The 12,973-nt window shown below is 47.1% G+C and overlaps 1 protein-coding gene across 1 annotated transcript in view; it reads left to right on the plus strand.

The window, feature by feature from the left end:
* Positions 1–2,502: 2,502 nt before the first annotated feature.
* The window catches only part of COL23A1 (collagen type XXIII alpha 1 chain), a 346,638-nt gene continuing 336,167 nt past the window's right edge, over positions 2,503–12,973 (plus strand). Inside the window, exon 1 of the mRNA XM_077824679.1 lies at positions 2,503–2,790. Coding sequence (XP_077680805.1) covers positions 2,503–2,790 — 288 coding nt within the window. The remainder of the gene's footprint in view (positions 2,791–12,973) is intronic.

The following is a 12,973-nucleotide window of genomic DNA, read 5'->3' on the forward strand; positions in this document are numbered from 1 at the left end:
TACTCCTTTTCTTTTTGCGAATACAGACTAACACGGCTGTTACTCTGAAACCATTCAGCAAAGTGCAGGCTTGCTCAAAACAATTTACTTGGGGTTTCCTTCCTAGCATCTGTTTTTCAGTTGTTGGAATTCCAAAAAATCCTCTGCTCTGGTGCTTATCTGCAAATTATATTAATTTCCATGGCAACAGAATGAACAAGTGCAATGAGGTGGTTTACAGAAGAGGAAAGTATTATTTAAATGTATACCTGTTTGTATGTGGTGTGTTAGGAGTTGATTTGTGTATATCATAACAGAGGCCAGGGATTTATTCATATTTTCTGCCTTCTCTTTTCTTTCCCCACTCATGCGGTTGCTCCTACAAAACTTTCTCCCTAAAATTATGCCAACATCTCTTAGAAATGCTCATTCTGCCACCCTTACGTGGGTCTATGGGACTAACTCACTGTGAGTAAGGCTGGCAGACTCTGTTCCCCAAAGAGGAATTACAAGTTACATTTTATAGCATGTGTATCAGAGGCTAGGAAAACATAAAATCATCTGAGCATTACTTTTTCTAGGTTAGGGGACTATGATGCTCCTAAATTAATAGTTTACATGATACATTACAATGCAAATAATAAAAGGGGGCCAGTTTGGTATAAACAAACTGCAGGAAGTGTTTTTGATAATCATAATATGAGTTTATGTAATGACTTTGTCCAATACCAGTTTCCTTCAAACAAACATTTGCAAACAAGATGAGGCACTTTAACCTGATTAAACTATTACACGTGCATGGCATCAGCATTATTACTTTAGTGCCACCACAAAAGTGCATGGTGTTTGGCAGGTAGTCTTTGTTGTTGTTTACAATCTAAACTTTAACTTTTGTAGAAGGCAAATATTTTATCTTGTAGATATCGCTCAGCATGAAAGATAGTTGGAAGAAGATAACACGATTCTTTTCTTTATAGCTATCTTGTCACTCAATCCGCATGATAAGAACGCCTGATGTCTCTTTTCAATTTTCTTTTCCTTGAAGTAACCAGGGAAATTCAGTAGGATTGGTCTGGCCAATCTTCTGCCGCTGGAGGCCGCTAAACTCTACGGGCAAAACAGCGACAGTGCAACGCGGAAGTAAGAGCCTAAACTAAAATCTATTGCAAAGTTGGTTGGGGAAGCTTTCCTGAACAGAACTGAAGGGTTAGATGTCCCCGCGTCCAAGAGCCCCACTTCTCTGATGAGACACAACAGAATGCCTCAGTTCAGTCTCCTGTCTTCCTTTGCCTCACGCGTTTTAGGTTTTCTCCTCCCCCACGCTGTATTTAACTCTTGTCGGGGACTGTGGGATACAAGGTGTGCGAGGCAGGCGAGGCAAGGTAAAGTCGGATTGCTGCTTGTCTGCCGTTACGTGGCGCATCGCCCTGTACCCAGGCTGGCGTTAGATCAGTTTGCCCCCGGGTGTTAGCCTACGCAGGGACAAATGTCAATACCTGGAGCTGGGGGAGCGGATTGGATACCGACTCTTACTGTGCAACGGCCTGCCTAGAGCCCAGCGCAAAGCGCATCCCCAGCGCACTGAAGGCCACCCCTGGGGCAGCGGATTTTTGTCAGCCCCTTGAATGGCCGGGCGATGAAATTGTTTTGGGGCTGGAGTCTCCCGGCAGGGGATGCTGACCGCAGGAGGTGCGGCCGGCAGCCAGGCTCCCGCTCCCCGGCACACCCCTCCCCCCCCGCACGCGCGCGCCCGGTGGGGGCAATCTGGCGGGGGGGAGGGGCGGAGGAGAGAGGGCAACGGCTGCTGACGAGAGACCCCAGCCCAAGGCGGGTGAGGGGAGACCACCTCCACCTGCAAAGCCAAGCCCAGGGAGAACCCTCGGGAATCCCAACGCCCGACCGGGGGGGGGGGTTAGCTGGGAACCCCCAAGCTTCGGGGGTGCGCCCACCCCACAGGTGAGGAATATAAAGGGGCGTGGCTGGGTTTGACCAGGGGGTCGCTCGTCTTCCATCGCTCCTCAGGCAGCGGGGCTCTCCCCTTCCTCGGGGGGAGCGAGCGAGACCTTGGACCCCGCTGTGGGAAGCCTGGGGGTGGGTGTGACGGGGTCCCCCGCGCACGAAAGGCGGCGGAGGAGTATCTGTGCCCCCGCCCGTCTGTCCCGCCAGCCTGCTCCACCCCTGGGGCGCGCAGGAGGCGCCCATCTCCTTTTCTGGCCGGGGCTATTTGCATAGCCCCCGCGTGCGCTGGGAGCGCGGGGAGGGGGTGGGATTATTGCCGAGTTCCCTTCCATCCACCCCCCCCGGGGGGGGATTACAGAGGATCTCCCCCCTCCCCAGTTTAAGACACACTGAAGGAGAAAAGCGGCTCCTCCGCCGCTTCCCGCCCCACTTCTCCCGCAGCCGGCTCCCAAGCGCCGCCGCCTCTTGCTGCTGCGGCTGCTGCGCGCCCTGGGCAGGAGCCGCTCGCTGCAGCCCGAGGGCGGATCGGGGCCGCCGCAGACCCGCTCTTTCTGCTGCGGGACCATGAGCCAGGGCGACGGGAGGCTGCGAGGGGCGGCGGCCGCCGCCGGGCTGCCCCCAGCCGGCGCCCGGTGGGCGGGGGGCGGCGGCGGCTCCGCAGCCCTCTGCCTGCTCCTCTCGCTCACCTCGCTGGCCGCCTGCCTGCTGCTGAGCGCCAAGACGTGCGAGCTGCAGGGCAGGGTGGCGGCGCTGGAGGAGCGGGGCAGCCCCGGCTGGGCACCGGGAGCCCCCCTGAGCCCCGGACCGCTGCTCGCCCTGCTGCAGCCCCACATGGAGCAGCTCTTCCGGGAGGTGAGTGTTGCGGGGGCCGGGCATGGGCTGCGGGCTCCCCGCAGGGGATTTTGCCCCCGGCGCTGGGCTCCGGCCCCAACTTGAACCCCCAGGGATGGGGCTGAGCCCCGAACCCCTGAGTGTGTCGGAGGGAGCACTGCAGCCTGGGGGCTTTGCAAGTCTCTGGGGGGTGTATGCATAGCTGTGGCTTGGAGGCTGCCTGGCATACGGCAGAGAAATGGGGGCCTTGCGGGGGGGGGGGTCCCAAGACGAGCCTCAGCTCCCCCTGTGCCAGGGGGCTGGGGCCAGAGTGGCCTTTGCGTTCCCATCAGTACCTGACCCCTGTAGAGCCTAAAGGATGCCCAAGCCCCGCCCCGTAACATTAAGCCTCCCCGGCTTGGGTTCTGGCTATGCCGTGGGTTCAGTTCCCAGTGAAGTGAGCGGGAGCTGAAGGTACTAGGCAGGATCGGGCCCAGCTGTGACTGTGAGGTGGGCGAGTATCATTATCCCAAAGAGAGACAGGAGAGGTTCCATGGCGGCCCGAGGTTACATGAGTGCAGTCAATGTTACCTGCTAACTGGTGGCAGGGTGCAGACTGGTTTCAGAGTAGCAGCCGTGTTAGTCTGTATTCGCAAAAAGAAAAGGAGTACTTGTGGCACCTTAGAGACTAACCAATTTATTTGAGCATAAGCTTTCAAGAGCTACAGCTCAGGCACAGAGATGGTTAAATGAACTGCTTAAGGTGATATGCTACCTAGTGGCAGGGGGCACAATAAACCCCCTAACGTGCAGTAGCTCTTGATTACAAGTTTGAGTAGCAGGCCATGAAAGATGGCATTATTGATTACTTACCTTGCAGCTAAAGTAATCGATTAAACAGTATAAGCACCTCTGGACTCTGAGAAGAATACTGTTGATATAAATGAAAAGTATAAATACTGCGGGTCAGATTCTGCCACCTTTATTCACACTGAATACCTTACTTTGTGAGTAGCCCTGTTGATTTCAAGGTGGTTAACTTGTGGAGTAAGATGTGGAAGAGTTTGGCCCTTCATTAGTGATTTATAAGGTGGAAAAAAATCCGTGAATACAGCAAATTTTATTCCTGTGGGAAAAGAGAATCCCTGTATTTAAAAAAACATTTATCTTTGGCTGTAATGGACAACTATTTTTATGTTATACGTACATTAATGTGGTTCCCCATTATTTTAGAGTATCATAAAGCATCATATAGTACAATGGTGCTGAGTTGATTTATGGATGATAGGAACACCAACAGCTACTGTTCTTGTATTTACTGAGTCTTTTGCTATGATCCCATAGTTTCTTGTGCTGAATGAATTGTTCCGCTTCCAGAGTGAGTTTCTATATTTGTTTCTATCTTCTAATACAAAAACTAACTCTACTCAGGAGATTGTTATGCGTTTTGGTGCCAACTGTAGTACTTAGTTCAGGTGGATTTTGTTTGAGTGACTTTTGTCCAGTAGTAGAGTTTTGGGATACTATTACTGATTTGCTAGTTTAGAATATAACCTTAATTGTTCATAAAACTGAAGCAGGTTATAGCGAGATTCCAACAGGACATTAGTGGGTAGTGTAAGCTTGACATCTGTGGAAGTGCCTACACAATGGAATATGGAATATTGGGTTGGCTTTTTATTCTTGTATTGCATCACTGGTATATAAGAGATTGTCTCTGCCCCAAGAAGTTTGCAATACTGAAGGCCCCAATACTGCAGAAAGCTTACATATAACTTTACCCTCTTGAGTAGTTCCATGGAAGTAAAGTTACACATGTACTTGAGGGTGGAAAGGGAAAGGAGACAACAGTAAACAGTGGGAAGGGACTGTTGAGAGATCACTGATTTAGCAAGGAAAGCAGAATGTATATGTTGCTTGCTTGCTTACATTTTAAATTATGGGTAGGTGTCAAAGAAGGGAATAGGTGAAACCACATGGAGGTCTGTGGTGTGAAGTTAACAGAAAACTGAGAGATGTGAAGGAAGAACCCATCGTTGCCTGGCATTCAGAAAGATGGAGACTATTCCAGGCACAGAGGGTAGTGTTAATACAGGGGTGGGGGCCATATGCCTTCTCACCTATCTATCAATCAGTCATCTAGGTATGATTTACGGGATAATACGGAGTATCAGTGCAGAGAGGGTGCTTGCAAACGAGACATTTTCAGATGTGTTTAGATTTCACTTCTTGATGGAAGCTAATTGAATAACTCTAGTTTATTTGTGTGCTCTGGCTTAGAATTTGCATGTCAATCATGACAGCAGTTCTGTTTCTATCTGTTCTTTCAGTCAGTAAATATGTGTGTACGTGGGGAATTATACTTGCTCTCAGGCAATGCCACAGAAACAGTTCCTCACTGAGATTTAGTAAAGTGTGGAAAGCTTGCTTTGTATTGTGAATACTCAGATGGGTATTGTAGAGGGAAACTAAAGTGAAACCACATAATTGAATTCCTAATGCAAGAATAAATATGTTGAAACATTTAGTGTGACCAAACGTCTGTCAATAATGAGAGCACAAATTTTTAAATGAGTAACAGATTCAAGGAATGAATGCTAATTAGTCATTCTGCTATCTTTTTAATATGTACAGTAGGCGTCAGTCCTGCTAAACTACATCTGTTCATTTATGTTCATTTTAAATAACAAAAATGCTCTTTGATTAACTTCTTGTTAATTATATAAAACATGACTAGCAAAGTAACTTTTTTTTGCGCTTGAGAATTTCACTATAGGTAAAACTGTTTTACCAGTCTATTTCATGACCATAAACTGATATTTACAGTTTTTTTTTCCTTTCAAATTCTACCACCAAATCACAGAAGAAACAAACCTAAAACTAGATATAATATTGTGTCCTCTGTTACTGCAGAGCATTAATGTACCCTGCTACTAGGGCTCTGCTGACATAACCTTTGAAAGTGAGGCACATTCAAGGGCATAAATACAATACAGCCGTGCTGGGATGTGTTCCATAAAAATACGGGGCGGGGGGGGAATGTTTGACAAATAGAACAGGATAGGAAGTCAGTAGAGTAGAGAAGAAGGATGGTTTTGTGGTTAAGGCACTGGATTGGAATTCAGGTGACTAGATTTCAATTCCTGCCTTTGTGACAGAGACCTCCCCTCTAATGGTATGTCTACACTGGCAGAGTTACAGTGCTGGCAGTTACAGCGCTGCTCAGAGAATGCTGAAGGGAAACCATTGTTGTGTGTTCACACTGTCAGCTGCCCGTGCAGAGCATCTCTTCCTCTTCTGCTGCTAAGAGCTGTGGGAAGGCAGAGGGGGTCGTGGGATATCCTGGTTCCTGTCCCAATGCCCCGTGATGCATTGCTTTGCATCCCAGCAATTCCCATGCTTCCATCTGCATTTGGCGCCATCTTTCAACAGTTTGTGTACTGCATGCTCTGCTCTGCCTCTTTGGGCTGCAGGAATGGATTCCACACTGTTGACCAATATGCTGCTTGCTCTCACTACCACGTCATGAGTGGCAGTGGAGTTATTCCTTAAACTACAAAGGCAAGAGGAGTGCAACATTGATCTCACCATACTTACCAGCTACGACGCCAGATTGCTTGTGGCATTTACAAAGGTGCTGACGACAGCACCTTTGGGCTTGGGAAACAAGCACTGAGTGGTGGGATCACATCGTCATGCATGTCTGGGATGATGAGCAGTGGCTGCATAACTTTCGGAAGAGGAAAGCCACATTCAGGGGACTGTGTGATGAGCTCACCCCAACCTTGCGGCGCAAGAACACGAGAATGAGATCTGTCCTGCCCTTGGAGAAGCGTGTGGCGATTGCACTGTGGAAGCTGGCTACTCCAGACTGCTGCCGTTCGGTAGCTAACCAGTTTGGAGTGGGAAAGTTGACTGTTAGACTCGTGTTGATGGAAGGGTGCAGGGCCATTAATTGCATCCTGCTCCGAAAGACCGTGACTCTGGGCAACGTGCCTGACACTGTGGATGGCTTTGTGCAAATGGGCTTCCCTAGCTGCAGAGAGGCGATAGCTGGCACGCATATTCCAATTCTGGCACCAGACCACCTAGCCACCAAGTACATTTATCGGAAGGGGTATATCTCAATGGTTCTCCAGGCACTTGTGGATCACTGTGGGCGTTTCATGAACATTAATACAGGCTGGTCCGGAAAGGTGCATGATGCACACATCTTTCAGAACGTTGGTCTGTTCAGGAAGCTGCAAGCAGGGACTTTCTTCCCAGACCAGAAGATCACCATAGGGGAAGTTGAAATGCCCACTGTGATCCTTGGAGAGTGTGCGGACCCCTTAATGCCATGGCTTATGAAGCCATACGCGGGGCACCTTGACAGCAGCAAGGAGCGGTTCAACAACATGCTGAGCAGAATGACTGTTGAGTGTGCTTTTGGCTGTTTAAAGGCTTGCTGGCGCTGCCTATATGCTCTGGCTGATGACAATATTCCTATGCTTATAGCCGTGTGCTGTACGCGCCATAATATTTGTGAAGGGAAGGGTGAAAGCTTCACTCAGGGCTGGACTGCAGAGGCTCAGTGCCTGGAGGCTTATTTTGAACAGGCAGAGACCAGGGCTATTAGAGGGGGACAGCGCAGGGCCATAAGGATCAGGGATGCCTTGAGGCAGCAATTTGAATCTGAAAGCCACTAATATTTGTTGCTATGCTCGGGATTGCAGTGCTTGTAATGCTAGGAGGTGACTGTGATTGGTGCAGATGATGTACTATGAAGGTTTAAGAAAATTGCCTGTTGCTTTGCAGGGCTCTGTTTATTTTCAATTAATGAAATAAAAGATTGCTTTCAAACCAAAACAATTCTTTTATTAAAAAGCAACAACTGGAGGAGAGAGACAAACAAAAAACCACATCAGCGCTGAGGAGGATGCGGGAAGGGAGAGGGTCTTAGGAGGAGGTGGGGTCCCAGGATGGTTAAAGATTTGTGTATGTCCAGGTATCATATCCAACCTTGTCCTTTGGAGTACAGTGCAGCGGGTACTGTACTTCAGCAGGGCTAAACTGCAGAGGAACGGGTGTTGAGTGCAGTGGGTACTGGGAGTCCACGGTGCTGGACTGTGACAGGGGAGGAGTAGAATCCAGCAGGTACAGACTGGAGCCACGAGGTTAACAAGAGTGTGTTGGCTGTGTCTGGGGGGCGCATAGGAAAGAATTTTGCGACAGCGGCTGTAGGAGAGGGTGGGCACGGAGCTGCTTGGTTTGCAGTGCTAGTAGCGCCTGGAGCATGTCTGTTTAGTGCTCCATAACATTTAAGAGCTGCTTCGTGGGTTTGTTCTGGCATGCTGCATTCTCCTTTCAGTCCCTCTTCTTGCTGTCCCGCCACTCTTTCAATTCTTGTTTTTCAGCTGCGGAGTGCATCATAACATCACGCAGAAAGTCCTCTTCAGTTCTTTGTGGCCGCTTTCTAATTCTGCGCAGCCGTTCAGCCAGCGATAAGAAAGAGGGAGACTAGGCTCCCAAGCTCATATCTGTGAAGCCAATATGCAACATTTTACAGAAGCAGTATTGTTTGCAACACACACACCACTGATTCAGTGATTTGAAAGAGCCACTTTTCACATACCTATCACTAACTGGCTTACCCCAGCAAGCACACATGAGCCATAAGACCCCCAGAATGGTGAGTAACTGCAGGGGCAGGGGAAATCTGTGTTCCAGGACCATACTGTACACTGGGCACATGGCTCTTGGGGAGAGCCAGCACTGTGGGGGGGCCTTATGATCATTACTGTCCCCACATTTTCCACAGGCTGTATTCATTAGGGAAGATACCTCACTCCTGAGGGTGAGCAGGGAATCAAGGGAGGGTCTTCTCCAAGACTGTGGCTTCCACCCTGGCCCTTATGGAAATCTGAGGCAGATTCCTGTGAAGTGAGGGAGTCAATCAACACCCTGTTCCACAGCTTAGACTAGACATGTGGTGGTACGTGCATCATACAGACACAAGCCTGCTTTCTGTAACCCTCCTGCCCCCAACAACTTGCTTCAGCGATTCCCAAAATCAAAGAGAAGAGCTGCTGACTGCATGCCTCTCTGACCTCCAAGTCGTCCTCTGCCTCTGGGTCCCCCTCCACATCCTCATCCAAGATTTCCTCCTCCTGGCTCGGTCCACTCTCAACTGGCATGTGAGCCACTCAAGTATCCACAGCGGCCTTCACAGTGGAGGTGGGGTCACCACCGAGTATCACATCCAGCTCTTTGTAGAACTGGCAGCTCGTGGGCGCAGCACTGGAGTGCTGGTTTGCCTCCTGCGATTTGTGGTAGGCGTTCCGCAGCTCCTTCACTTTGACCCTGCACTTCAGTGTGTCCTGGTCATAGCCCCTTTCTGTCATGCATCATGAAATCTGTCCGTAGGTATCAAAATTCCTATGGCTGGAGCGCAGCTGGGACTGGACAGCCTCCTCTCCCCAAATGCTGAGGAGGTCCAGCAGCTTGGCATTGCTCCAAGCGGGGGATCGTCTGGTGCATGGAGCAGGCATGGTCACCTGGAAAGATACGCTGAGACCACTGCACGCGTCACTGAGCAAACAGGAAGGGGACTTTCAAAATTCCCAAGGAATTTAAGGGGTAGGGCTCACAGTTGGTCACCTGAGGACAGGGCAGTAAAGGTCAAACTGATGACCAGAGAGGCGAGAACAGGCATTGTGGGACATCTCCCAGAGGCCAATCGCAGCGCTGTACTCAACCAGGGTCACTGGCACCACGGCGCTGTAGCCCTGGCACAGATAACTATACGCCTCTCACTGGGGTTTTTTTTTGTTTTTTTTTTTTGTTTGTTTTTTTTTTTACAGCGTTGCAACTGTCTAGTTTCTGCACACTAAGTGGCTTGGCAGAGTGTACACCTCAGGAGTTTCAATGCAGAAAGCTGCTTTACTGTGCAGAAACTTGCCAGTGTAGACAAGGCCTAAGCTTGGACAAATTGCTTATTCTCTCTGTGCTTCAGTTCCCTATCTTCTGCTTGTGTATCGTATCTCTTTCTCCTGCCTTTTATCTGTCTTGTCTATCTAGATTGTAAGGCTTTCTTTGAGGCAAGGGCTGTCTCATACTATGTGTTTGTGTAGGTCTAGCACAATGGGGCCCTCATCTTAGTTGAGGCGTGTTGACAGGATTTCTTCCCCTCCCCTGCTTTTCTGAATGGAGATTCAAACAATGGGTAAATAAAAAACTCAGGCTCATGAAGTTTATGTGCAAAGCAAATATCTTGGTGCCCAAATTGGGGTTTATGCACCCTTTTAGTTGTAGACCCAAGTAAACCCTCAGGGATTTCATGCATGCTTTTGTAAATTTGACCCAATAAATACACAGACCTACGCTAGTGTTCTCTGAAGTCTTATTTACATAAAACCTCACTGAGAGTTTATGTTGCTCTTTAATGAAAACATTCTATAGATTCATAGTACAGTGTACTCAGTGGTTCTCAACTAGGGGTACATCTACCTATGGGGGTACACGGGGTCTTTCAGGGGGTACATCAGATCATCTACATATTTGCCTAGTTTTATAACAGGCTACATATAAAGCACTAGTAAGTGTTTCAGTACAAGCTATTTCATACAGGCAATTACTTGTTTATACTGCTCTATATACTATACACTGATATTTAAATCCAATATTTATATTCCAATCAATTATGGTAAAAATGAGAAAGTAAGCAATTTTTCAGTAATAGTTTGCTGTGACACTTTTGTATTTTTATGTCTGATTTTGTAAGCAAGTCATTTTTAAGTGAGGTGAAACTTGGGAGTACGCAAGACAAATCAGACTCCTGAAGGGGATACAGTAATCTGAAAAATTGAGAGCCAGTGCTCAATACAATATGTATTTAACCATATGGTGCAGGTATAGTAATATCTCCGTTTATTCCTTAACAAAAGCTTGAATTCAAAAGGCATAGTTCTCATGCATAAAAATTTTAATGCGAGGATTAAAGAAATATTTAGTTGTAATCAGAGCCGGACAATTTAGTTCACAATGGATTTATTGTTCCTTATTAGCCATATAGTGTTCAGATTAATCAGTTTAATGCTTAGGAAAATTCAATAGAAGACCGCAACACTCATTTCAGAATTAAAGAGATGCAAATATTTTCCTTATTCCCCAAGATATCTAAATCTAATGAATGGATTAAAAATGGGCTAATGTACATTCTTTCCCTGGGCAGTTTTATAATCGGGATGACTGTAAAAGTCATAAATGACTCACCTGTAATGCTCAAACTGCAATATGTGGTTGTCAGAGAAATGCATGATGGATTTGGGAACAAGAATGGGCTAAGCTAACAGTTGACTGAACTCTCTGTATTCTTTTAGGAATTTGTGCAGTTTTATAATATGTGGCTATAAAGCTCTGCAGTCCAAACCAATACAAATGTATGTACAATTGCAAGCACTGCACTGTGTCAATAAAAAGACTTTTTCACCCATAGGATACTAGGGACACTTTCAGCCTTGGGTCAGGAGTACTGGCTTGTCAGTCTTAAGTGCAAGTCAGCAGCTTGGTTTGAGAGCAGTGAATAATTAGGTTTCCTATGTCTGGACTGAGTTATGTGGCTATCCCAGGATTCTGGACAAGAGGATTTTTCCTAGCCAGTTAAGATTGATGAAAGTTTTAAACACAGTTTTTTGGGGCATTTTCAGATGACAGATAACCCTTAACTTGAACAAAACATTTTAATAGATATGTTCCTCTCTCCCTGCTCCCCACCAGAATCAGCGACAGCCAAGTTGGGGGTCTGATTCAAAACCCATTCCGATCAGTGGGAACCTCTCTGTTTACTTCAAGGGACTTTGGATTGGGCTCCTACTGGATAATATTTACAAACCTGCTGTTGTGATAGGTGTACTGCAAGTGTGCCCTTGTTTTCTCTAATGGATGTTGTAATGCTGTTGTTGTAGTACAGAATATTTGAAAATGAGGCAGCAGCATCCATGCTCTGTGACCAAAAAAGGAAAAAAAAGGCTTTTAATGTATGATGATATATATGAAAGTGTTTGGAGAAAACAATTTTAAAACTCAAGCAGTTTTCACCCTTCCATCAGTACAGCACCCTGTAGTTGGAATTGTTCTACTGTGTGCCTGAAACCAACAGAAATATCTACATATATGCAGATAACATGGGCTTAAAAATATGCAGTCAAGTAATATACCATCAGTGCTACCACCATGGATTTATTATGGTGACTTCTAGGGGACATTTTTACATCTCTGTGAATAGGTTGTTTCCTGCAGTTTGTGACAAGCTGGAGGAAAACTTTTGGTTCAAATATTCCCAGTGAAAGAATAAGTATCAGTATTATGCTGATGTCTGCTGACGGAGGAGGGTAAATAGTGCCTAATGTTTTCAGTGTCCCATAAGCTTGTAGAAAACAATGTAGCCTATAAGTGAACTTGGGAAATGTCATCTAGATGAAATTACTAAAAGGTGGGTGCACAGTGGGTTGAAAGACCATACTCAAAGAGTAGTTCTCAATGGTTTGCTGCCAAATTGGGAGGGTGTGTTTAGTGGTGTCCTGCAGGGGTCAGTCCTGGATCCAGAACTAGTCAATATTTTCATTAATGACTTGGATAATGGAGTAGAGAGTATGCTTATAAAATTTGCAGATAACACCAAGCTGGGAGGGGTTGTAAGCATTTTGGAGTACAGGTTTAAAATTCAAAAAGCTGGAAAAAAGGCTTATGTGATTCTGGGGTATATTAACGGGACTCTTGTATGTAAGACACAGGTGGTCATTTTCCCACTCTACGTGGCACTGGTGAGGCCCCAGCTGGAGTAGTATATCCAGTTCTGGGCATCACAGTTTAGGAAGGATGTGGACGAATTGGAAAGAGTCCAGAGGAGAGCAACAAAAATGATGAAATGTTTGTAAAACCTGACCTATATGGAAAGGTTGAAAACACTGGGCTTGTTTAGTCGTGAGAGAAGAAGACTCAGGAGACCTGATAAGTCTCCTAATATGTTAAGGGCTTGGGGGTGTGCACAGGGGGGGGCAGGCAGAGGCATGGTCCCACCCCAATGGTTGGCGGGGGCATAACTCCTCCAGGGCCGCAGTGCGGGCACAGAACGTGTCCTCCAAAAGCGGTCAAATTTACATTCCTGTGCTATTATAAAGAGGATGGCGATGGATTGTTTTCCATGTCCACTGAAGGTAGGACAAGAAGTAGTGGGGTTACTCTG

The sequence above is a fragment of the Eretmochelys imbricata genome, chromosome 8 (genome assembly GCF_965152235.1).
Source record: "Eretmochelys imbricata isolate rEreImb1 chromosome 8, rEreImb1.hap1, whole genome shotgun sequence".
Classification (NCBI taxonomy): Eukaryota; Metazoa; Chordata; order Testudines; family Cheloniidae; genus Eretmochelys; species Eretmochelys imbricata.